The sequence below is a fragment of the Urocitellus parryii genome, chromosome 8 (assembly GCF_045843805.1).
Source record: "Urocitellus parryii isolate mUroPar1 chromosome 8, mUroPar1.hap1, whole genome shotgun sequence".
In the NCBI taxonomy this organism is placed as follows: domain Eukaryota; kingdom Metazoa; phylum Chordata; class Mammalia; order Rodentia; family Sciuridae; genus Urocitellus; species Urocitellus parryii.
In genome coordinates, this window is record NC_135538.1 from 51,157,024 (window position 1) to 51,183,794 (window position 26,771).

The following is a 26,771-nucleotide window of genomic DNA, read 5'->3' on the forward strand; positions in this document are numbered from 1 at the left end:
TTAATGGATTTAGAAATCAGGAAAAATATTTTACAAAATAAAAAGATGCAGAGATGTTATTTTTTCTACGTACTTGAAGATTATTTACAATGTTTTATTGTATTACTACAATACTACATGTATCAGAATTTCAAATCTTTCACAAACTTTAGCTAGTGTAGTTGTAAATAAACTACTTACTTGTCTTTCAGGAAAGCAAATAAATAAATAAATAAATAAATATCCATGTGGTATAAATGTTAGCTCTCTACAGAACTGTTATTTCAGTGTTTGGGGCTTGTAAATTCAAAGATCAACATGGTTGCTTGTAGATTATAGAGATATTTGACATATGTATATGCAGTTATTAGAATGAAAAGAATAATGAGAGTTTTTTCTTGAACATAAAAAAGAGATAATACAAGTTTAGCAATTCTAAGTATATGAAGCATACTACCTAAATGTGAATAAGTAATTAAAAGAAAGAAAATGATTACTCATGATCTTTTTCTGGCTTTTTTTTTTTAATAGAATCAATTTGCAGCAGTAAATACCCCAAAGAAAGAAACTTCTCAGATTGATGGACCATCTTTAAATAATACTTACGGTTTCAAAGTCAGCATACAAAACTTACAGGAGGCAAAAGCTTTACATGAGGTAAAACTACAACAGTAAGGACTCATACACTGTTTTTATCTATTAGGTTTTATTCTATAGAACAAATGTGGGAACTTTTTAGTGAGAGAAGTACACATTGAATTCTATCCTTGTTGATCTTCATTTTTTTAAATTGTATTTATATGAAGTAGAAAACCTTTTAAAGCATTCATTACTTGCTGAGACAGTTTTGTGGTTTCACAACGTTCACAAATCTGATAACTGGAATTTAGTTTCTAGAAGCTAAAATTAGAAAAATTTTGAAATATTAGAATTATGTGTTACAAAACCTTTTATTTTGATATTATACTAGGATGTTACATCACATTTCAATTGTGATATTTACTTCTATTTTCTGTTTGGTTGGCTCAGTAGATTAAGACTTGCTATAAAAGAGGATAAATTCATTTATTCACATAATTTCTATGTAATCTACTTACTTTAATGTTACAAACCATATGCCAAAGACTAGGACAGTATCTTATAAAAATGTGTATCAATACAATATGGGTTGGAAAAAATATGTAAATTTATCTCTACTCTAAATTTATCCATATTATAGAAAACTCAGAGCATGTATCTGACTGGCAATAAGATGGAAATTTGAGTGTATGTTTTTAATTGTGCATTCATTATGGCAACCCCTAGCAACATGACTGGTGAGAATTTAAAATTTAGCCTATACAACTGAAGAACTAAATTTTAAGTTTTATTTAATTTTAATTAATTTAGATTTAAAAACTGATAATTGTTTATTAGAAAATGTTTTAAGGATGTTTAAAACAACTTAGTCATGTACAATAAGCTTTCAACTGTAAATTTTATGAAATCTAAATGTAGATCAAGTATTCTGTTAAAAAATTCAGAATCCAGGTCTAGGGATATACCTCAGTTGGTACAGTGCTTGCCTCTCATGCACAAGGCCCTGGGTTCAATCCCCAGCATGACCCCTCAAAAAAAAAAAAATAGCATCCACATTGAGATGGGTGGTATGAATGTAAAATACATATTGATTACAGTAGGTAAAAGAATATAAAGTATCTCATTAGCAATTTTTATATTGGTTACATATTAAAATAATAATATTTTAGATGTACAGGTTGAGCATCTCTAATTCAAAAATGCAGTCTTAAACTTTTTGAGCACTGACATGGTACTCTAAGTGGGAAATCCCACACCTAACTTCATATGATTGAGTTGCAGTCAAAGCACAATGCACTAAAAATATTGTGTAAAATTACCCTTCAGGTTAGGGGGTATGAGGTGTATAAGAGACACAGATGAATTTTGCATTTAGATTTGGATCCCATCTCTAAGATAGTTCTCATTATATGTGTGCAGACATGTCAAAATCCAAAACACTGCTGGTCTCAAGCATTTTGGATAAGGAATTATCAACCTCTATTTGATTCTATTTTTTTTTAAGTTTTTATATTAGTTAAACCTATTTTTACTTTTTTTAGTGTGGCTACTAGAAAAATTTTAATTACATAGGGTGTCTATGATATCCTGTTGGACAGTATTAGTTTATATAGCTGTTTTATGTCTTTGCTCTTAAGTCAGAATTAGTAACCACCCATAGTGGCAATTTGTTTTTATTAGAATTAGATTAGAACATAGCCTTGCACCTCATTTATTCACTTGTGCATTTTTTTTCATTTAATAGCATTCATGTAGTTCCTATTTTTTACCTGACCCTATTTTAGCCCCTAAAGCCCAGATAAATTGGGGAATAAACTGGGGAATATTTATCAATAAAATGTACACCCACAATTAAAAATTAAATACTTCGTCAAAAAGTATTTATTAAAGCAAAATTGATAGACCTTAGCAAAAAGATTTGTTGTACTTGGTTATTCTCTAATTATTTGAAAATTATGATTTTCTATTTACTTGTTATATGTATATGTTACTTTGTTCTGTGCAATCCTATTTCAGAGTGATTGGTCCTCTTCAAGTTAAAGCCACTTAGGATATCTGGTTGGTGGTCACTGATGCTTCTGACAAATACACAGTTCTAACAGCCACCTGGTGGTCAAAACAGGAAATGAACTGCAGAAATCTGCTACACTCTTACTTTCTCTAGGAAACTGTCCTTCTTGCCATTAACCTAGGCTAATCTTTTCTGCATATCAATACTCAGAAGAAAAAGGATTCTTGTTCCCCTTTTCACCTACCTCTTGCCTAATCACAGTCATTAAATCTCTCTTGCCAACTTTTTTATTCTGTTTGCTTAAAACAACACCCCTAAAGTGTGAAGATTGGTCTAGTAATGAAATCAACCTCCAAAATACTTGTGACTTAAAGTTGTCTTCCCAGTATTCTCCATAGTCTTTCTACGCATTCATCCTTTTCTTATTAGACCAGTTGCTTTGTTCTGTTTGGGTTTGGGAGAGATGTTTTCCATTTAATTTTTTTCTTTTATTTATCAAATTTAATGCATGCGGGGCTGGAGTTATAGCTCAGTGGTAGAGTGCTTGCCTAGCATGTGTGAGGCACTGGGTTCAATCCTCAGCACCACATAAAAATAAAGACATTATGTTCATATACAACTAAAAAATTTTTTAATTTAATTCATGCTAATTGTTAAAAATAGTTATTTTCTTAGTCACTCATTTTATTTTTTCTTTATTAATAGCATATTAATAAGTAGGAATTTTTTTAAAAAGAGAATCTCACTTTTTAGTTCAAATTATAGATACAGCTATAGATTAAATAACTGTAAAGAAAAAATGTAACAAATTCTGTTTTGAACCACTTGACTAGTCATTCTCTTTCTCGAACAGGAATTGAGAGACATTGCATATTTCTAAGACAAATAGTTTCAAGTATTTTCATTGAGAAATTATAGGATAAATTTTCTAAAATAAATACATGAATTCATTTAAACTATTCTTAAATATTTACTTGTAGGGAATCTGTGGAGTGTTAAATTGTCTATTACAATTTTTCTATAATTTTATGAACATCTCATTAGGATCTTAGTGAAACATACTTCTTTGAGCATGCATTTCTCAAAAACTTTTTAAAATATTATTTTTTTTTCTTTCATAGATACAAAATCTTACCCTAATCAGTGTGGAGTTACATGCTCGAACTAGACGAGACTTAGAACCAGATCCTGAATTTGACCCAATCTGTGCTCTGTTCTACTGCATCTCATCTGACACTCCACTACCGGATACTGAGAAAACAGAACTCACAGGTGTAATAGTGATTGATAAAGATAAGACAATCCCTAGTCAAGGTATTGTTAATTTTATTAATAATATACTGCCCGCTCTAGGATGACTCTTTTAACGGGGAGAATTTCTGTGCTAGAAATCTAATCCAAGCAAGCATAAGGACTCATTTCTAGAATGTTTGTTCAGGTAGGGAGTAGGAAGCTGTGGGTAACTTTGTCCTATATTCATTATTCTTGCTTGAAAAATTGTCAAAAATCAAAAGTGGCCTGGGTATGTGGCTGAGTGGTAGAGCATTTCCCTTGCATAATTGAGGCCCTGGGTTCCATCCTCAGCACTACAGGAAAAAAAAATCAGAAACAATATGATATAAAGATTTTAGTAGCATTTCATGAAATACTAATTGTTCATATAGAATCCAAATGATTATGTATCTCTAGCTTGAGTAGACAGTTTCCTTATGTATGTGTTTGCAGGTATTTTGCTGCTGACATATTATTTGTCTTTGCTTTAAGAAGTTAAGTTAGTACTATAAGTGAAAAAGACTTTTAAGAGATTTCCAACTTTGCTTATATCTCTTTCAAAATACATATACTTTTGGTTTAAAGGTTCTTTATAAAATGTATCATATAAGGATTTTATAAATTTCAAGTACTTCTCTGCAGTTTTAAATGCAGAGAAGTAAATTAGAAGTGAATTTAGGAAGAAGTCTTAGCACAGAACAAAACCATATAAGAATTTGAAGTTTAATCAGAGCTGTATGTAGTTCAGCTGGCTCTTACCAACTGAAAAGCCAATTTTTGAATTTTCAAAATAGTTGGTGTTACTTTTATATTTTGTAATCAGCCATGATGGGAAGTCTTAACATCTTTGAAATAGGACAAAAAGTACCATCTTTCTGTCTTGAAGAGGTGGTGATATTAAGCATTTTCTAACATTTTATAGCATACTAGCAATTAAAATATGATCTGCTAAGCAAAGCTCTTAGCTTTGAAACAAAACAGAATAATGTAATAAAATTTCTTTGCAGATGATGTTATTATCTGCAGAACTGTGTGAATGTACACTTTTTTAAATAACTGAAATTATGAAATTTGAAATTTTAATTGAAAAAGTTAGAAAACCTTTTAAGAGATTTTTCAAGAAATTGGGTTAATTATATTTTTACTTTGGGGACTATGTTCTTAATTTGAAATATTTCCATAGCACACTTTCACTCAGAAGTAAAGGATAATATTCTATTTATGTTATATAATACAATACTGTTACATAGTATAACAGTGTTATATATACTAATCGATTTATCTTTTTTTTTTAAGATATCAGATATCAGAGCCCATTACTTATAAGATCTGGAATTACAGGATTAGAAGTTACATATGCTGCTGATGAGAAGGCACTTTTTCAAGAAATTACCAATATAATAAAGAGGTATTATTTTGGTTTTTTTTCTGATTTTTTCTTGTCTTCTCTAGTTTGGTCTTTTCATACTAATGCAAATAATATAGATGAGGGTATGAAAGAGGAAAAGAGTCCCCTTCTGTAGCCTCTGAAAGTAAGTTTTTACTTTGGGAGCCAGCCACCATATCAGTGGTGTTGGTTTTGGTTATTGTTGTTACTGTTTTGTTTTGCTTTTTGTTCTGACCATTTGCTAATTGGTCTAGATGGTTGATAGTAAAATCTTTTCAGAATTTATGAAAAGGACTTTTAACCAAAATCATTTTAATTTAAAAATAAAATAAATGCCTCTTTTGCATTTTATCAAGAGTGTAACTTTTGGGAGCTATGGACTTCCTTATTAAATGCTTTCACTTAAGCTTTCTGCCCATTGCTAGGATTGGGCTAGAAAATATTCTTTGGATCCTAATGTACAGTTAAAAGCTGTCCTTTGGTATCTGTTAGACTTACCCCTTTCTGTTTTGCTCTCAGAGTTCAAAAAAGTTGAATTCTTTTTTGTATAAAGACTGATATAATATTTCTGCTTTAAAGATCAAATAATATTCTATAGACTCCACATCTGATTGAATCCCAGATAGGTTAACGTAAACCATTTTGAAAAAAGAGAAAGCATTTGTATTACTTATAGCACTAGTGACTGAATAGATTCTTGTCCTTTTGCATCTTGCCATTATCAGTACCTTTTATCTTCTCACAGAAGTTGCCATCAACATGTCAGATGCTTTAGTGCCCACATTTAATTCTGCAAACAACTTAGAAAAAGGAACACATGAGAGTTTTGATCCGTGCCATCTTGTACACTAGCACACATCCAATAAATTCCTCTACTTTGTATGCATATTTTCTCCTTGTTGGTATATCCCAACATCAGGATCAACACTGATAGAATTTTCTTGGCAATTTGCAAGTATGGTAACTTTCTTAAATGTCCATGAAATGAATTATACTAATCACTAAGAAAACTGGGGTAAAGTGAACAAACCTATTAGAAAAAAAAGGCAACATTTTTAGTTCTTTAATATCCTTTATATGTTAGTTCAAGCAACTCTCCAAATTAATTATTCCATTCTTTCATCCATTTGTTGAGTAGTAAACTCATAACAGGCTTTGGTGTTAGCTAGCCCCATATTTTTGTCTTGAAGAAAGTTATATGTCTCTCTCACCCTTTGTTTTTCTTATCTGTAAAATTAGTAATATATATGAGAATTAGATAAATTAATGTATTACCTCTTAGCTTGGTGTCTGGTACATAGTATTTACTGTGTAAGTACAGTGCTGCTGATAAGATGAATATAAAAATGAATAAAATGTAGTTGTGTACTTGTAAAAATGTTTATTGTTTTTATTTTATTTTTTAATTGATACATTATAGTTGTACATAATGGTGAAATTCATCATTACATATTTGTACATGCACACAATATATTTTTCCATTCTTAATATTTATTTCCTTAGGTGGCAAATATAAAAAGCATTCTAAAGTGATATTAAATAAAATCAAATCCATTAATTTCTTGTCAATAATTTTTTAATTTTCATATATACTTTATTAATAATTTTATATTTTCCCTTGTGCCCCTAACTTAGATTTATAAACTATGATTCTCTCTTTTTCCTGCATCCATGTGTACATTGCATTCTACCTCTTTAATCTCAGAATTATTTTTCAGGTTTATTTCCCCTCCTACCCATTATCTCTAACCTAGTTAGACCACGCTGATCTCATCTGTACAGATGTTAGTGAGTTGTTTAAAATATTAACTGTGAAGTAGCTTTCTCTACTTAAAGAAATAAAAACATTTTCCTATTTCTGCTGCTTCAATGTTCTCCACAGTTTTTATTATCATTATTATTATTTACTTCTAATCCCATCTACCCAATCTTTTTCTTTTTGTGACTTAGAAACCTGATAGAGTGAATGAAACTCAGTAGAAATTAAAGAACAAGTCAATATGACTTTGTTATTGTCACCAAATATTTTCACAAAAGAAAATTTTGGTTTTTGGCCTTTGAACTTGATATAGATGTTTTCTCAGCTTTTCAAGTCTATTAAAACTATGTTTATATATGAATACAGTACCAGTGAAATTCCACATCATGTACCACCATGAGAATGGGAGATCCTAATTAGAGTAAATTATAGGACTATAATTTAATGTATAAATAATATGCCAAAATCCCCTCTACTATCATGTATATCTAAAAAGAACAATTTAAAAAAAAAGACTAATGAGACTCTAGGTCAAAATATATGTAGTATAACTGAAAAAAAATATTGGAACAACTGTCATATTATTCTAAGGGAACAAAATCTGTGAAATAAATCTATTAAAAGACGCATAGGAGCCGGCCATGGTGGCACATGCCTGTAATCCCCAATGGCTCAGGAGGCTGAGGCAGGAGGATCAGGAGTTCAAAGCCAGCCTCAGCAAAAACAAGGTACTTGGCAACTCAGTAAGACTCTAACTCTAAATAAAATACAAAATAAGGCTGGGCATGTGGCTCAGTGGTCAAGTGACTCATTCCCCTCACACACACCCCCAAAAAAAGAGAGCAAAAAAAGCATAGGGTCTCTTTTTTGTTTTGGTTTTCAGTAGTCATTTCTGAGTAGTAGTAGTTTATAAAAATAGACAACTTTTTAATTGAAATCTTTCAAAACATTATCAAAAACTAAGTATTTATGCCACAGCAGAATAAATAGCTGTTAGAAATGATAATTCTCGAAATAACAAGATGTTTCATGAATTGAGAAGTTTAAATGAATTAGAATAACTATCTGTGAAGGAAATAAAAGGGAAGGGCTTACAATACTCTGGCATCTTCTTTATGTTCCAACAATGCTTAGAAACATATGTGATGAGAACTCCAGGAATCTTCCAGTTTCTTTAGATCAGAGTCAACCATGGCTACATTGTAATGCTTGTTCTGATTCTCGGTACTTAAGAAGCCATTAACAATAGGGTTTTTTGTATGAGTGCAAGAGTCCTTTAAATCTTCTATGACTCATGATCCTCAGAGCTAGTTTCTCAAAGTTAGCCATTAAAAAGCTTTACAAGGGGTTGCACTGTACTAAATGTAGTACATCTTTTATTACCCTAAGAAAAGATTTTTAGTGGACAAGATGATAAAGTCAGTTTCAACACAGATATGGTAAAAGTGTTGAGTATCATGTTGGAAGACTAAGCAGGAAGGGTGTTGGGATACTTCTCTTTTCTTGAGTACTCTGGGATCTTTCCAAGTTCCCTTTTCTGGATATTTATTTCATGGCGCTTATTGTCTTGCTGTTTCTTGCTTCTCCATGATCATACCACAATCTTGTTCTTTGTTCCAGAAATACCACTCATGTGACACTCTACAAGAGGACATTTTATATAGGTTGATGAACTATTTTGACTGTTTTATTACATTAATAATTGTTTATTAAATTAAGCCGTTTTTTGAGAAATTTCCACCATATTTATATAGAGGAAAACACATGCATAATATGTACATTATCTTTTTCTCCTAACAGCATTGGGGGCTACTCTGCAAATCTGTGATGTAAAAATGGATCATGAGCTGATCACTAGATATTAAAATTTATATTATCTAATACACTTTCAAGGGCCTTTAAGGAATAGGAAAAAAAGGAAGGATACTCTTGGAGAAGTTTATACCTAGTTCTTTTGATATCAGACTTAAATACTCCAGAATTAGAAATAAGACATTTTAGTAACATTATAATTTCTATTGACCAATGAAACTAAAGCAATTCAACACTCACTTTTTTAAAAAAAAAAAATTTTAGTTGTAGATGGACACAATATCTTTGTTTATATATATTTTTTCTATTTATTTATTTATTTATTTTTTAATGTGGTACTGAGGATCGAACCCCGTGCCTCACACATGCAAGGCAAACGCTCAACCACTGAGCTACATACAACCCTGGCCCTCAACACTCACTTTTTAAAAGCATCTATGGAAGTCTGATAAAATATTAGCAAACCAGTTCTAAATATTTGGTGATCTACTTATGTTCCATTGTTATACCACGAGTAGCTATAGATGGCTAGAGCAATAAATTAGTATGATCTAATATTGTAGACAATGACTGAGACTTAAGGTATTAGATGACATAATTTAAACAGGTCACACATCCCACAATTCAGAATGACTTTGTGACTAGTGTGTAAAATCCCAAATTTTTTGTGTGGGGGAGGGACAGGTACCAGGGATTGAACCTAAGGGCACTTGGCCCATCTAATAGCCCTATTTTGTGTTTTATTTAGAGGCAGGGTCTCACTGAGTCACTTAGCACCTTTGCTTTGAACTTGTGATCCTCCTACATCAGCCTCCTGAGTCGCTGGGATTATAGGCACGCTACACCGTGCCAGCTTTAAAATCCTTATTTTCCTTTCTGTAACCAAATATTTTTTCATAATGATCACAACAAAGACATTCCAAGAGGAGCCACAAAGAGACTCCTGAGTTAGGTGCAGTTTGTTAGTTTAACTTTACCAATGTAGCTGTGTAACCACAATGAACACATTTTTCTAGATTCTTATGCCTTCCTTCCCCTTATTAATCTCAGTTAATATTTCAGTGTACCATTAAACAGTCGTCTTCCTCTTAAGAGGACAAACTTGTATTACTTTGGCCTAACTTCATGTGAGAAATAAGTCATTATTAAAATTAAGTAAGAAAAGGAAGATTTTTCTTTTCTATTCTCTGCATTAAAACTATTTAAGAGCAGTATGGATTAGAAGGAGAGAAGGGGCAACAGACATCCTAGAGGATCTTTTTCCAAATACTGTATGAACAAATGCCTTTGCACTTCACCCTCCCCTGCATATATCATATTCTCAGTTGTACCATCACTCCTGTACATCAGTGGTAATGGTCTGCATTTGATCCCAATTTCTATCAGCCTCTTTCCCAAGTCACATCAAATACTTAGTCCTAGAAAAACTATGCTTATTTTACAAAAGTTAACTTCAGTTCATTTCTTCTTATGTAAAATTTCCATAGGAACCACTCTATCATCCCTTCCCCATCTGCAATACATTATAGAATATAGATTTTTATTTTTATACCCTCTATCATGAAGAAATGAGTTCTTTTAGTTAAATGTCCAAATGTATGGTCCTTATTTCATTTTCCCTTTCTTCTTTAGGTATGATCCCGATATTCTGCTAGGATATGAGATTCAGATGCATTCCTGGGGCTACCTCTTACAAAGAGCTGCTGCCTTAAGTGTTGACTTATGTCAGATGATCTCTCGAGTACCAGGTATGTAGAGTTGTGAATGTTTTATGGCTTAGCTGTCATAAAGTAGACAAAGACAAGATGTTAAAAAGTACTATTGTTTGTTCTAGCTCAGTTTTTAATACTAAATTATGTTAAGTTCCAGATACAACTTTATAGAAAAATTTTAAAAATCAAGAAAAATTTTTTTAAAATTCCCCAATCTCATAGCTCTATATACTGTTAATGTTATTTGTTGGGATTTTTTTTCTCTTTTCAGTCATTTTCATATGTAAATATTTTTTTACATATAACTGGAATCATATCAAAGGTTGCATTTTTATTATGCTTCTTTCCTGTATTATGAGATAGTATTCTTAATCATGTTGAAGCTGCATAATATTTCTTTGACTTATTTTACTCTTTTACCATATTGTGTTCTACTTGTCTGGTTTATTTTTCTTCATTCGCTTGGTTAAGAAGGGACAAGAAGAGTAAAGATTAATAGTTAACTTATTTATCATTAATTTTCAAGTATCAGGCTAAAAATTGCATGAATTTTGAAAGCTGTTTCCAAAGGTTTGATCTAACTGAAGAGGAGGGGTAATAATATTCATACCAAATTACTTACAGTTTATAAGTCACTTTTTATATTTTGGGGTTTTTTAGAACTACAGAATTTTTAATGCATTTATTTTAGGCTCCCACAAGTCTTACTCAAACAAAATAACATATACTTTAGGGGGGCTAAATGACCAAATATAAAATTGATAAAATTAATCAGGAGACCATTTCCCAGAGGATATGACTTCAGTAAAATGTCTTAAATGTTGATAAATTTAAATGAAAAGTTTGAAACTGGAGGATTTAAAGACAATAATTATTTTGAGCTTTCAGAAGCTTAGAATGAAAGGCAGAGATACTTTAAGCTTTTCATTGTGTAAACTTTTTGTAGCTTCTATGTCTTTTGCATTTCAGGAATACATCTGTTTTTTTCAACATCTATTAGGATAGGAGAAATAACACAAGTGTTCAGATGGGCCTTTTAATTAATTAGTTCTAACATGTAAGGCATATAAACTGAATCAGAAGAGTGACTAAAGTAAAGTACTGGGCTGGGGATTTTGGTCAGTGTTAGAGTGCTTGCCTAGTTGCCTAGTATGCATGAAGCTCTGGGTTCTATCAAAATACAAACTGTAGAGAATATCTGGAGAAATCTTTGCTAGGCTGCTATCTAGCTATATGATGCCAGAAATTATTTACCAATCCATGCCTCACTTCACTTATTTGTAAAATGGAAATAATAGAACTAACAGAATGATTATGAAATACAGCAGTACCTAAGATCAGAGAGTAAACATTATAAAAGTGGGGCTGGGGTGGTGGCTCAGTGGTACAGTGCTCGCCTAGCATGCATGAGGCACTGGGTTCGATCCTCGACACCACATAAAAACAAACTAATATATCCACCTTAAAAAAAAAAAAAAAAAACTAAAGGTACATAAATAAAAATAAATGTTTTTAAAAAAACTTTATAGAAGTGTTTTTGCTAAACGGGGTGGGGGAAAAGGCAACTTTTAAACATTGTCTCTTTAACATAAAGGAAGAAATAGAGTTGGGTGGGTGAGTCTGCATGGCCTTTGAAGTGAGGTAATCCTGGTTTAGAATACTAGTTCTCTTATTGTATAAGGCCAAATGAAACTTGTCGTATTAAAATAAAAGAAACACTGATAAATTTACAGAATATAATAGACATACAATATATGATAAATAATTTTGTTATTCCATTGCCTTTAATCAACAACATTCCCATATTATATAAGAGAAACATATTAATTTCTTTTCTAGGTAGAATCATCAACTAAGAAACTGGGCTCAGAACTCTGTTTTCTAGGAGTAACTCTTCATCTCCATATACAGTTGAGAATTTCATGCTGAATATGAACATCATTAATTGATGTCAACGGATTTTCAGAGAATTGTTTCGGTTAAAAACTACCATTTCTTCCAAGAAATGACCAATTTATCAATGGACCTTTTTTATGCTAAAACCAAATAAATGCAGTAGCATTAGGTATTTATAAAAGTAGCAGCAGAAATTACCAAATTTAATGAGAAAGGGGCTTATTATTTAAATATACAGTCATCCCTTGGTATCTATGGTCTGTATCCAGGTGTTCTGCATCCATGGATTCAACCAGCAATAGATCAAAATGTATCTTTTTAAATTCATCTGTAGTGAGCATGTATGAACTGTTTTGGTTGCTATTATCCCCCTAAACAACACAATATAACAACTATTATTTTATTAAATATTCTAAATAATCTAGAAATGATTTAAAGTATATATATAGGAATAGGTTTATGCAAATACTAAATCATTTTATATAAGGTATTTGAGCTCCACAGATTTTAGTATCTGCAAAGGATCCTGGAACCAATCCCCCACAGATACTGAGGGACAACACTCTAGAAAAGAGGAAGGGAGAGTGATATTTTCCAATATACTTATTTCTCAAAATTCCTTCATAATTTAAGGAAGAAAACTTGTTTTTATTTGTTTTATTTTATTTAAAATAATGATTATTTTTAATCCAATATAATGTAGACTCTGAATTTCATTTCACCCTAATCTTCATCTTTAATTGTTGTCATTCTCATTTACTTTGGCATAATTTGCTTGAAAGTTTGTTTTCTGTGGGTCCTGATAAAGTCCTATATTCATTTCTATAGATGACAAAATGGAGAACAGATTTGCAGCTGAAAGAGATGACTATGGATCAGATACAATGAGTGAGATAAATATTGTTGGCCGAATTACACTGAATCTCTGGAGAATCATGAGAAATGAGGTAAAATGTTTTATATAGAATTTTTGGCATTATCAGATTGTGTCAGTATAGGAATTTAATCATTATAGAGTATTAGTACAGCCTACTATGTAACTTACGCTTTTTGCAAATTATTTTTATTATACTGTGGTAGATTTATAAATAACTACTTTCTAAAATGCAAAACTGAGGTTTTAGACTTTGTTTTTTTAAATTTTAATTTTTCTGTTTGTGTCTAAGACAACAACTAAAAAGTCTATAGCTATAATAAGATACCGTGATATGTGTTGAATATTCTATAATTTCATCATTTTTTGCACTTAAAGCCAAGTGAAAATCTAAATCATATGATTTCCTAGATAATGTTTACATCCTTGAAGTTGCCTGGTTTCTTCTATTGAATTGTTCTTATTCTCAGAACACAAGAGTTCCTAGTGACTTCAAAATAATTCCTAGTGACATGGCATAAAATGTGGATGATACAGAGGTTGTAATGTATTTGGTATAGATATTCCATTATTTATTTCTAACTTCAGTCTCATATTGCCTGAGATGGACACATAAATATATAAAAACAAGTAAATTACTGAACATTATCTTCAGGGGTCTTTTCATCTTTAAGTTCAGGGCCTTCTCGTGTCCTCACTGAATATTCAGGGAGAAAGGTTTTCTGATAATCTAGGCTGAATGTATACATTTCTGATCTTTACTTATAAAATGTGAGGAACACCTGTGAGAAAGTTATGAGTTGGATATTTATCTCCCTGTCTCCCTTCCTTGTTGGGGGAAATTATTTTGTTTAGGTTTTGTTGTTGTTGTTTTTCCTAATCCAGAGTATTCCTGATAACTTGATAATTTTCATAAAATCCTGGGCTATGACTTTGGACAGAAGCTGGCCTTGAGAATTTTTCTTCATAGTAGAGGCTGTCAAACTATGTTTTCTACATTTGGATAGTTCCAGGGGTTCCTTTTTATTTATATCTTTTATCTATATCTTCCTCATGATACTTAGGAGTTTCTAACTTCTTTTATTGTTTCTTCATGATTTTCTTTTTATAAACTACTCTTTATTCTTTATTAAAAAATCATGTAGGGGCGGGGGATGTAGCTTAGTAGTAGAGCACTTACCTAGCATGTACAAGTCCCTAAATTCAATCCCTAGCACCAAAAAAAATAAATAGTAAAATATTGTCATCATATAAAACAATTCAAATGCAGAAAAGTATATTAAATGAAAGAAAAACTCTTTTGTTTTCTCTACTCAACAGTTGTCCTGCCAAATACAGTTTACAGTTAAAAGGAAAATATTTTCCTATGTCTAGTTTGAATTTTTAAATTCTGGGGTTTTGTTTTGTTTTTTATTGGTGCTTATAATTATACATAGTAGTGGGATTCATTGTTACATGTTTGTATATACACACACACAACAGAACAATAGAATTTGGTGAGTTTTACCCCATACCTTCCTTTTCCCTCCCTGCCTCCCTTCCTCTGGTCTCCTTTCTCTACTCTTCAGATCTAACCAATTTCCTTTTCTGTCTCTCTCTCCTCTCTCCTCTCTCCTTTCTCCTCTCTCCCCTCTCCTCTCTCCTCTCTCCCCTCTCCCCTCTCCCATCTCCCCTCTCCCCTCTCCCCTCTCCCCTCTCTTCTCTTTCCTCTCTCTCATTTTTTTCTATGCTCCCCTCTCTTTGTCATTCTCTATGAGAGAGAACATATGACGCTTGAGTTTCTGAGTTTGGCTCCTTTCAATTAACATAATGCTTTCAAATTTCATCCATTTTCCTGCACATGACATAATTTCATTCTTTAGGACTGAAAAAAAAATTAATGTACCAGTTTTCACTTGTCCTGAAACTTTAAACATAGAATTTCTGCTGTTCCCGAGTGACAAACACACTGCTTCTTAAAGAACTACTTAGCTACTTCATTAAAAGAATAAATGACTCTTGCCCAGAAGATTATACTTAAAGGCCTTCTGGCTTATCTACTTAATCTTGGCCTTTCAAGAATTTGCCAAGTGGGTTGGAAACAAACTTGATTCTATTAAATAAATATGGAGTGCCAGATTAAATCCAAGATGGATACCTGGTTGTAGGAAATGTAGCATAGCTGGTTTTCTGCCATAAAAGGGAGAAAGGCAGAACATATGAGTGTAGATGCTGATAGAAAACAGATGTGATAATGAGAATCTGTGGACATTCTCTTATGATTGCTTCAATTTTCACAGTAAATTAGGGATCACTTCTGTGGTAAAGATGAGGATTGTGGAGAATTTTTTTAATTTATTTTTTTGGTGATACTGTGGATTAAACCTAGGGACTCTCTACCACTGAGCTACACCCCCAGCTCTTTTTATTATTTATTTTGAAACAGGGTCTCACTAAGTTGCTGAGGCTGGCCTTGCTCGCAGTCCTCCTGCCTCAACCTCCCTAGTTGCTGGGATTACAGGTGTGTACCACTATGCCCAGCTTGAAGAAACTTTTTGAAGAGTGTAAAATAGCTATCTAGGAGAATTCAACAGAGAATAATTAAGAAAATATAAATTTGAGATTTGCATCATAGAATTAAAGTGATACCTACCAGCTATGTCCAGATTTAAAGACAGAAATGCAAAATAAAATAGATTTGACCATTTAGATTTTTCCATTTCCTTCAAGAACTTAATTGTCTATAAATGTTAACTCTTCATTCTCTGTACATTTTCCCTGTATACTGTTTTCTCTTTGTATCTTCCCCATATATTTTCTTTCATCATTTTCATCTCTTTGTCCTCTTTATCTGCGTTCTGAGAAAGCTATTTGGGTTTGCGCTCCACATCACTGACTTAATTTATAGTAGAATCTGTTCTGCCATTTACTGCTTTTAATGTGTGTTTTCATTCTGCTGCTATTAGCAATTTTACAATCTTCATTTAATCTTGTATTTTTTACTTCGTCCTGTTGCCTTTTTCTTCCTTTTGCAGCCTTTCAAGGTGTGTGTGTGTGTGTGTGTGTGTGTGTGTGTGTGTGTGTGTGTGTTATGAACTATACTGCATTACAATACTTTTTATTCTGGAGTTTTGCAAAAGTCGTAGATAAAGTAAGACAGTTTGGGTCACTGCACTGGGATAAGATTAACATTTAATCTCATTTTGTAACTCGTGGGATATAAAAGTAGAAAGTAAAATTTTAAAGTTATAATGTAAAAATGTGATGTAATGTTTGAATTATTCCTCTGAATCTCAGGCTGACCTAATTATGGTGACTACTGATTCTTTAATTTCAGTTTTGCATTAAAATTCTTGCCATTGCCTAGATTGCTTTTGTCTTGTAGGTATTTCTGAGAGATGACCTAGTCAAGAGGCACATTTTATTAATTTGGGCCCTTTTTCAGTATTTTCTCATTAATACAGCTTTTACCTATACATTTTGAAGATGGTAAATACGTCTGTCGTTTTTTTGTTTTTGTTTTTTTTTCATCTTTTGCTTTTGGAATGAAATTTAGTAGCTATGGAATGCCTGTCCATTGGGTACTAGTACTGATGTACTACTTGGGAGGATGATGAATGCCTACCTTTAATTTATTAGTGAACATTTTTGGCTAGTAAGCTGTATATAGTTTTGAATTAATTATAGTTCAGTTATAACAAATTTTTACAAATAGCTTTCATATCTACTATGAAAAGTTTAAAGTGATGTTAGAATCTTTTAGAACAAAATTTGCTACATTAAATATAAGCATTACTATCATGGTGTCTTATTCTCTTCTTTTAGGTGGCTCTAACTAATTACACATTTGAAAATGTGAGCTTTCATGTTCTTCATCAGCGATTTCCCCTCTTTACCTTTCGAGTCTTGTCAGATTGGTTTGATAACAAGACAGATCTATACAGGTAATGTTTTACAACTCTGAAGAGGATAGTAACTTTCTTAAAATCAGCCTTATTGAGATATATGTTATATACAATAAAATGCACATATTTAAAGTGTATTGTTCAGTGACTTTGAAAAATATGTTCCCTCTATAACCACATCCCAGTCATATAAAGGAACATAACAGCCACAGAATTCCTTTGAACAAATTTGCAGTCAGCCTACCCAAAACCTAACCATCCAGGTAAGTACTAAATGGGTTTCTATTACTTGATTACTTTTGCCTGTTCCAGAACTTCATATAAATTGAAATAATAATCTACCTCTGCCACGTGCAGTGCCACATACCTGTAATTCCAGCAAATCGGGGCTTAGGCAAGAGGCACAAGTTCAAGGCTATGCTTGGCAACTTAGCAAGACCCTCAGCAACTTAAAGATATCTTGTCACAAAAATTTAAAAAAAAAAAAAAAAAAGGACTGGGGATATAGCTCAGGTTGTAAAGAGCCTCTTGAGTTCAATCCCCAGTCTTTTTTTTTTCTTTTTCTTTTTAAAGCTTTTTTTTTTTTAATCATTTATCCTTTGTGTCTGACTTCTTTAAAGAAACTCAGCAAAATGCTTTTTTTGAGATTCAACCATGTTGTGTAAACCATGTTGAGATTCAACATGTTTCATGTTACTTATTTTTATTATTGAACAGTATTTAGTTATAATAATATGCCACAATTTATCCACTCACCTATTAATGGACATTTGTGTGGTTTCTTGTTTAAGGCTGTAGTGAATAAAGTTAGAATAAATATTTGTATGCAAGTCTTTGTATGACATGCATTCATTTCTCAAGGGGTAGAATTGCTTACATATGCTGAGTCATATGGTTAGTATATGTCAATATTTTAAGAAACTGCCAAACTCTTTCCTTTGGCATTTTATCTATTACAAATCTGCTGGAAATAAATTTTCTCAGCCCTTATTTACCTAAAAATGTCTTTATTTCACCCTTATTTCTGAAAGATTTTTACTGTGTCTCATTCAACAGTTGAATTTTAGTTTTGTTTTTCTTATTTCACTCTATAAAGATTGCATTCCCTTTTCTTCTGGCCTCCATTGTTTTTGATGAGAGATCAAAATCATTCTCACCTTTCTAGTGTATGTAATTTTTTTTTATTTTCAAAATCAGACTTAACTGTTTTTAACTGCTGTTATTTTTACTCTCTATAAGACTCTAGTGGAAGCAGAGGGAGTGTCTCAATTTTCCTGATCCACCTTAGTCTTTGGAAGTTCCTGTTCTTCTAGAGCTAAAGGATGGAGCTTTCTCAGCATTCCTCTTCTTCCCACAGTGTCATTTGACCTCTGCTGTGTACCACTGCCAGGTCTTGGGCCCAAGCAGTTTTCCTGACCCTTCTCCAGAGACAGCCTCTGCTCCTTCCTCAGTAGCAGTGTCCCTTTACATGAGGTCTAGAATGCCCTTTCTTAGTGATAGTTGTTTATTGCTCAGAGCCAGCCCATGATTGGAATAGGGGAACATATCAGACCCCAGTGTTTCCTAAGCACCTCAAAGCTTGACAGGACTCAGTTTCCAAACTGTCCCCTGTGCATATTGTCAGGGCTTGGTTTTAAATTTCATCTAGAGAAGTTGGGTTGGTCAGTTTTTAATTACTGTGACCAAATTGCCTAACAAGAAACAACTTAAAGGAGGAAAAGTTTATTTTGGCTCACAGTTTTAGAAGTTTCAATCCATGGTTGATCTACTCCATTGCTTTGGACCTGGGGTGAGGCAGAACATCCTGTCAGAGGGCATGGCAGAGGAACACTTCTCAGTTTATGCCAGCCAAGAAGCAGAAGGAAAAGGAGGAAGACAGTAAGGACAAGATATAAATATAATCTCCAGGTCGTATCCCCATTGACCTACTTCTATTATCCAATCACACCCCACCTGCCCATAGGTTCCGCCTGCTCCTAGTAGTCCTTTTAGATTATTAACCCATCAAATGGATTGACCTTCTGATGAGGTTAGAGCTCTTATAATGCAATCTTTTCCAAAAAAATCTTCCCTCTGGACATTGGGGGCCTAGTCTTTAACACACAAGCTTTTGGGGGATATTCCAGATCCAAACCACAACAATAGTAGACTTTGTTCTAGAGCAAAACCTTCCTAATGCATGGTTTTTGTGGATTCTCAACTGGATGCCAATGTTGTTAACAAGTGGGTAATGATTTTTCTTCTCATTACTAAGCCTTCAATCCCAGCATTATCAGATCTCTTCTGCCTAAACTCAGCACCTAAGCAATTACTCTCTAATAAGCCTTATAGTCCAAGGCTGAACTGCTGTTTTCAGTTCAGCCTTGGACAGTCATGAGGAACTTCGCCTATGTTTCTGAACCCCAATTCCTGCCCTTTACACAGGTTCCCTATATCTGGTGCCTCATTCCAAGATCCCAGCTGTGAGTTGCCTGAACTCTAAGCTCTGCCTCTTTGGCTTAAACTCTAATAACTGCGCTGCATTTAGAAATTATCTCCATGCTGAACTGAAGTTCATCTCATGAGTTCTCCTCTTCTAAAAAAGCAGTTTTATATTTCTTATTGTTCGTTGCCCAAAAATAATTAACTTGACTTACCCAGGCAGGAGAATTAGTCCAGGATCAGTTACTACGTTTGTAGTGAAAAATGAAAATTTCTACCTCTACTTTCTATAAGTTAAAAGTAAAAATGATAGTAATAAGCTGAAAAAAAATAGTAGTATAAAGAACAAAATCCAGAAATTAATGTGTGTGATAATTAAAATGAGTGAGTCTTGGTTTATTGAATTATAAGGCTACGTGGTATTGAGGACAGAAAAGCTAAAGCCTTAAAAACAATTTGATATACACGTTGGGGAACTATTTTCTGAGCATTTCATCTCATCTTCCAATCCCTTTTGAAAAGGGAATCTCGTGGAAGTGAGTTGAAATTACCATCAAAACATAATAGAAGCTGATGGCGCACATCTATGATCCCAGCGGCTTGGGATGCTGAGGTAAGAGGATCATAATTTCAAAGCCAGCTTAGCAAAAGCAAGGCGCTAAGCAACTCAGTGAGACCCTGTCTCTAAAAATACAAAATAGGGCTGGGTATGTGATTCAGTGGCCAAGCACCCCTGGGTACACTCCTTGGTACCCTCCTCAAAAAAAAAAAATAATAATAATAATAAAAGAAAAAGAAGCTTAGGAGAGTTATATTCTAATAAATAAAATAAACATATTAAACTTAACATTAAAAACTACATTCAGTTGTTTATAAGTCCTAGAATGTTCTGAATGTATGTTCTACTACTTCTAATTAGTTATTATGCAGGGTGTGTAATTCTGTTTTTGCCAAGGGGAATAAAAAACTGGACCTAATATTCTATATAAGATAATTGGATTAAATATTGGACCATTTATGTTAAATGGATTATGTTATATGGAAAGACCGTACATTCATTTTTTGGAGACTCTCAAGGCTATCAGAATTTTATTTTTAAATTTAAGTATTTTTTGGAGGGATACTGGGGATTGAACCCAGGGGTGCTTAACCACTGAGCTGCTTCCCCAGTTCTTTTTATTTTGTATTTAAAGGCAGGGTCTCACAAAGTAGCTGAGGCTGGCATTGAACTTAAGAATCCTCCTGCCTCCGCCTCCCAAGCCACTCAGATTACAGGAGTGTGCCACAAGTCCCCGCTAAATTTAAGTAAATTCTTACCAATAATCTTGAAGTCTTTTTTTTTCCTAACCTTTATTTTATTTTATTATTTTTATTTTTTTATGTGGTGCTGAGGTTCAAACCCAGTGCCTCAAACATGCTAGGCAAGTGCTCTACCACTGAACCACAGCCACAGCCCCTCAAGCACTTTTTCATTTGATGTTTTCTACAATGTTTTAAGGAAATGTGATTTATTTTTTATAAATTGATTCAGAATGAGAGGAACTTGCTAGTCAATGATTGCTTATATTAAACAGTTTGTAAAACATTATGATGTTCTAATTATTGTAATATTTTATTTTTTAAATCCAGATTTGGTCATCTTGAAGCTCCTTATTTATATGAATGAGTTATATTTCCAAAGTATTATTATTAGGGTTTTAGAACACATTTTCCATAAAATAATGTTATATTTCATGATGAAATTCCTAAAGCAGCCTATAAAACCTCTTCAAATGTTATAGATCTGGAGAACTCATAATACCACCTTGGATTGATTTCATCTGCCAATCCAAGGCATAGTTATTAAATAGTATTTCACTTTCTAAGCTAGAGCTATGATCTGGGAAGAGAAGGTGATACAGCTCAAGAAGGTAATCTAATAAATTTTCTCCTCCACTTCATGATTGTAGAACCAATTCTTAGAAGTTCAGAATAAGTGTGTTTTTATTTGGAATTATCCTATCTTCTTTTTTTACCTTCTCCCAAATGTATAATCAAAAAATACCCTGAGGCTGGGGCTGTAGCTCAGTGACAGAATGCTTGCCTAGCATGCTTGAGGCACTGGGTTTGATCCTCAACACCACATAAAAATAAGCAAATAAAATAAAGGCATTCTATCCATCTACAACTAAAAAAATGTTTAAAAAAAAAAACCCTATACCCTTAGAAAGCACTAAGAACCCCCATTTCATTAGTACCCAGGCCTACCTAACTCATGCTTTATAGTTATATTTCCCGTCATCTTTCCCACATAAAAACTTGTATGGCTTCCAGTAGATGAATAGATAATGAAAATGTGGTATATAGGTACAATGGATTACTATTCATCATTAAAAGAGAATAAAATCATGGCATTTGCAGGTAAATGGATGAGTTTGGAGAATATAATGCTAAATGAAGTTAACCAATCCCAAAAAACCAAATGCTGAATGTTTTCTCTGATATAAATATGCTGATTCATAGTGGGGTTGCAAAAGGCAGAGGGGATAGATAGATAGATAGATAGATAGATAGATAGATAGATAGATAGAACAAAAGGGAGAGGAGAAGGAAGGGGGGCATGGGGGTAGGGAAGACAATGGAATGAGATGGACATCATTACCCTTTACATTTATGAAGACAGGAATGGTATGACTCTACTTTGTATACAACCAGAGATATGAAAAATTGTGCTTTATATGTGTAATATGAATTGTAATGCATTCTGCTGTTATAAATAACAAATTAGAATTTAAATTTTTTTTTTTAAAAAAAAACTTGTGCAGCTGATATAGTTCAGTTGTTGGAGTGCTTGCCTTGTATACACAAGACCCTGGGTTCAATCTCCAGCACCAAAAAAACTTGTATTTGCTCATTAAAATTGACTCAGACAAAATGTTAAGAGGATGGCATAATTATTTAATAATAATGAAAAAACTAACAAAGTTTAGCTGTATTGTAATTTTTTTGTTGTTGTTGGTACCAGGGATTGAACTTAGGGGCACTCCACCACTGAACCACATCCCCAGCACTATTTTGTATTTTATTTAGAGACAGGATCTCACTGAGTTGCTTAGCACCTCACCATTGCTAAGGCTGGCTTTAAACTCGATCCTCCTGTCATCCTCCAGAGCCCCTGAGATTACAGGCATGTGCCCAGCTGTGTTGTAATTTTTTTAAGGGCTGCAATAATCCATTCTTGTGTGTGTGTGTGTGTGTGTGTGTGTGTGTGTGTGTGTGTGTGTGTCCCATGTGACTAGTAGGTAGATCTAGAAAGTAGGAATGAAATTTATACAAAATTTTTAATTTAAAAAGTTTAAATACTTCATAAAATATTTGTCAAAGTATTTTTATATTCATACCTATAAGAATAAATATAGATTAAAAATTGACAGTTGTTTGATAAATTGTACAAGCTAAATTGTCCCTTGTTAAAATAGCTTTTACTTGTGTAAGATAAAATATGTTGTTACCGTTTTATCTGGTTACCAGTCAGTGGAAAGGAATACATTAATAAAGGGCAAAATGAACAAGTAGTAGGTCTACTTTTGGCTTAGTGAAGAAATAATTAATTTGCTATGATACTAGAAATTCATTAGGGCAATTATTCATAATCTGTCATCTTGCTTTCTTTGTATCACGTTGTCTTACCTTAATCTCAGTCATAATTTGACTGATAGCTCAGGTTCTGGTATAATAGGTTCATAATGTTGGTTTAGTAGGTTTATAACAATAAACCTCACAATAATCCTCCATTTCTTAATCTGTAATGCAAAGATGTTAAAATGTTCTACCTCATAAAGTGAATGAGAAATGTGATAGTGCATATAAAATCTTTAGCACACACAAGTTTCCCACTAAACATTAATTCATTGGTATAACTTTCTTTTCAGGATAGAAAGATAGATTACAAATGAATGGGGAAATAGTAATTACTATAATTATGATAATAGCAGCTATATGTATTGCATTCTCTTTTTTTCTAACACTTCAGATTCAGAACAGTCTTATTACCCATTTTACACATTAAAACTGGGAGCTAAGGGGTTAAATGATTTGCCTGTAGTCACCTAGTGACTTCTAATGGAGCCATAGTTAGAGTCTAGGACTAACTCCAAAATCTATGTTCTTCAGCCAAAATGAAAAAAAACCTATTAGGATGAGTGTATGTTTGTGTATACATCATTATTATATACAATATAGTAAAAATATTTTTTAAATATAAAATATTAAGTTTATTTATTTAAGCTCTAATAGACCATTCTTATGTTTAATTTTGACACAGGGTCTTACTAAGTTGCATAGGGCCTCACTAAATTGCTGAGGCTGGCTTTGAACTCATGATCCTCCTGCCTCAACTTCCTGAGCTGATGGAGTTACAGGCGCGTGCCACCATGCCCCGCTAATCAGTTTTATATACATAGTATTTACTGTGTGCATAAGCTAACTTTTAACCATTTCCCTCCAGAAACAAACTTTTGTACCTCAGTAAACAAACATTAACAAATTTAAAGGGCTAACAATCTGGGAAAATGAGTTGCAACATAATGATTATATATTAACTATATTGCACACTTTTAAATGAATAGAAAAAATATGGGTAAAAGACCTGAACATTAAATCTCAAGGGAAAAAATCCAAATGACTGAAGTATTCAAGTGTCTAACTTATTTGGCATACAAATGGCTAGCCTTAATAAGTAAGTACACAATCATTTACCTTATTAAAATAATTCATGTCTAATATGCTGATTGTTTCTTAATTTTATTATGAATTACAGAAACAATGGCAATACTAATGTCTTATAAAAATGAATTAGGACTTTAGGAGATGGGAAACAATGCGGATAGAATTAAATAAATTTATTTACCAACTTATTTACCAACATATTCCAGTTTTTATCAATGTAATCTAATAGGTAATTCTCTTGAATCACTATCTTGGTTTCAAAGAACATTCATGTTCAGTGTCATTATCTGTTAAGTAAGACAGGCTCTTACATGTTTTGTTTTATGCTTATAGTTCTTAAATTTTCTAATAAGCCCTGCTAGTTTTGATTTATACTTAAATCTCAGCAAAATGCTTGTGTGCTACCTGACCTTTTCACAAATAATATTAGTGTCTCATTATTTTGGTGTCTCATTTGACATTTTTCTCTTGGTCTACTTTCTGTCAAGAGAGAGGGCAAAGTGTAAATGTATCTGCTTTTCTGAATTATACCATAGTTCCACTAATTCCTTTTATAGAAGAGATGAGCCATTAAATTCATTTAATTTTAAAGGAATGCAACCAATCTATATATAATGCATTAGACCATATTTACAAATCTGTTTTGTTGAGGAGTAACATCAATCTAAAACAAAAAATGCAAATTAATATGTGATACCATTTTTTTTGCCTGCAAACTAGTAATGACTAAAAATCATAACCCTCAGTGTTGACAGAGATGCAAGGAAACAAGCACCTTATTATTACTAGTAGGAATCTAAAATATTAAAGCCTTTCTGGAAAGCTTTGTGTTCTTATATATTGAAAACATTGACCAAATTTAGGTATTTATCTTAAGAAAACAAGCATTTGTACAAAAATTTATCTATAAAAATATTCCTCCCAGCATCTCTTATGGTAATAAAAGGTATTCAGTAACAAGGATTCAGCAATAAATTGTTATAATTAAACACTAGTATATTCTGTAGCTACAAAAATAAATAAATATGAGGAAATAATCACCATATATTAGGTTAAAATACAAGTTATAAAACAGTGTTTCTATTTATCTATTTTGTTAAAGAATTGAGGATTCAAGGAGTTTAGGAGTTTTTAAATGTTTGCTTAATTCTCTTTAACAATTTTATTTAAATATAATTTGTATATTTTATAATTCACCCCCATAAAAAGCATACAATTCAGTGGCTTTTAGTATATTCAAAGTTGTGCAGTCATCATGATTAATTTTAGAATATTTTTATTGCCCCTCAAAATAACCCTGCATCATTGAGCCATTATCCTGTAATCTTTTAGATGCTACCTGGCACCACCCTTCCCAGAAAAACCTCTCACCCTCCTGTCCCATCCCCTTAAGCAACTACTGATCTACTTTCTGTCCCCACAGAATTGCATATTCTAAACATTTCAATACAAAATCATACAATATGTGCTTTTTGTAACATATTTCCTTTAACATAATGTTCAGATTTATCTGTTATATAACAGCATCTATCAGTACCAATTTTTTTATTGCCAAATATTATTCTATTATATGGTTTTACAGTACATTAATATATTCATTCATAGACATTTGAGTCTCCACTGAAAATTTTTATTGTTCAATTTTTTTAATGTAAAAGTTTTCTTGGATATATATTCAAGAGTAGAATTGGTAGAGTATATGGTAACTGTATGTTTAGCAATTTGAGAAACCTGCCAGAGTGATTTTCAAAGCAACTACACTATTTTACATTCCCACCAGCAGTGTTAACTAGGGTCCCAGTTTTTCCACATCCTTGCTAATACTTGTTATTATCTATCATTTTGATAATTGGTTCATTTCTTTTCTTCTTTCACATTCATTTTCTAATTGTTGATGTATCAAAGAAAGTTTTTTTTTAACTTTTAAAATTATGTGACTATATTGTCCTAAAAGCCATACAAAGATAGTAATATATTTTAATGTTAAATCTATAAATGGAATAAATTTTACCCTTTATAATATACCCTTGAATCATTTTTTATATTTTAATAATATAGTATTAAAATAAAACTTCCTTGTATTTATTGACAAGGGCCTTTTATTATTGTTATTGCTTGCTTGTCTGTATTTGTACCAGAAGACATGGGCAACCATATCAACCAGCTATCCCACTCTTTGGTACTTATCCAAAAGCACTAAAATCATCATACTATAGTGATATATATAATATATACACACCAGCATTTATAGCAGCGCAATTCATGATAACCAAGTTATGGAACCAGCATTCAGTGCCCATCCGCAGACAAATGGATAAAGAAAATGTGGTACATATATACAATGGAGTATTACTCTACCATTACAAAAAAGAATGTTTTTATGCTGTTTGATGGTAAGTGGATAAAACTAGAGAACATCATGCTGAGTGAAATAAGCCAGACTCAAAAAGTCAAGGGTCAAGTGTTTTCTCTCTTATA

The 26,771-nt window shown here is 32.4% G+C and overlaps 1 protein-coding gene across 2 annotated transcripts in view; it reads left to right on the forward strand.

Moving 5' to 3' along the window:
- Rev3l (REV3 like, DNA directed polymerase zeta catalytic subunit) overlaps positions 1–26,771 on the forward strand; it is a 169,370-nt gene that overhangs the window by 103,699 nt on the left and 38,900 nt on the right. For both annotated transcript variants that reach the window (XM_026395080.2, XM_077802059.1), the window contains exons 16-21: positions 511–636; positions 3,691–3,883; positions 5,138–5,249; positions 10,432–10,547; positions 13,236–13,354; positions 17,086–17,204. In XM_026395080.2, coding sequence (XP_026250865.2) covers positions 511–636; positions 3,691–3,883; positions 5,138–5,249; positions 10,432–10,547; positions 13,236–13,354; positions 17,086–17,204 — 785 coding nt within the window. The remainder of the gene's footprint in view (positions 1–510; positions 637–3,690; positions 3,884–5,137; positions 5,250–10,431; positions 10,548–13,235; positions 13,355–17,085; positions 17,205–26,771) is intronic.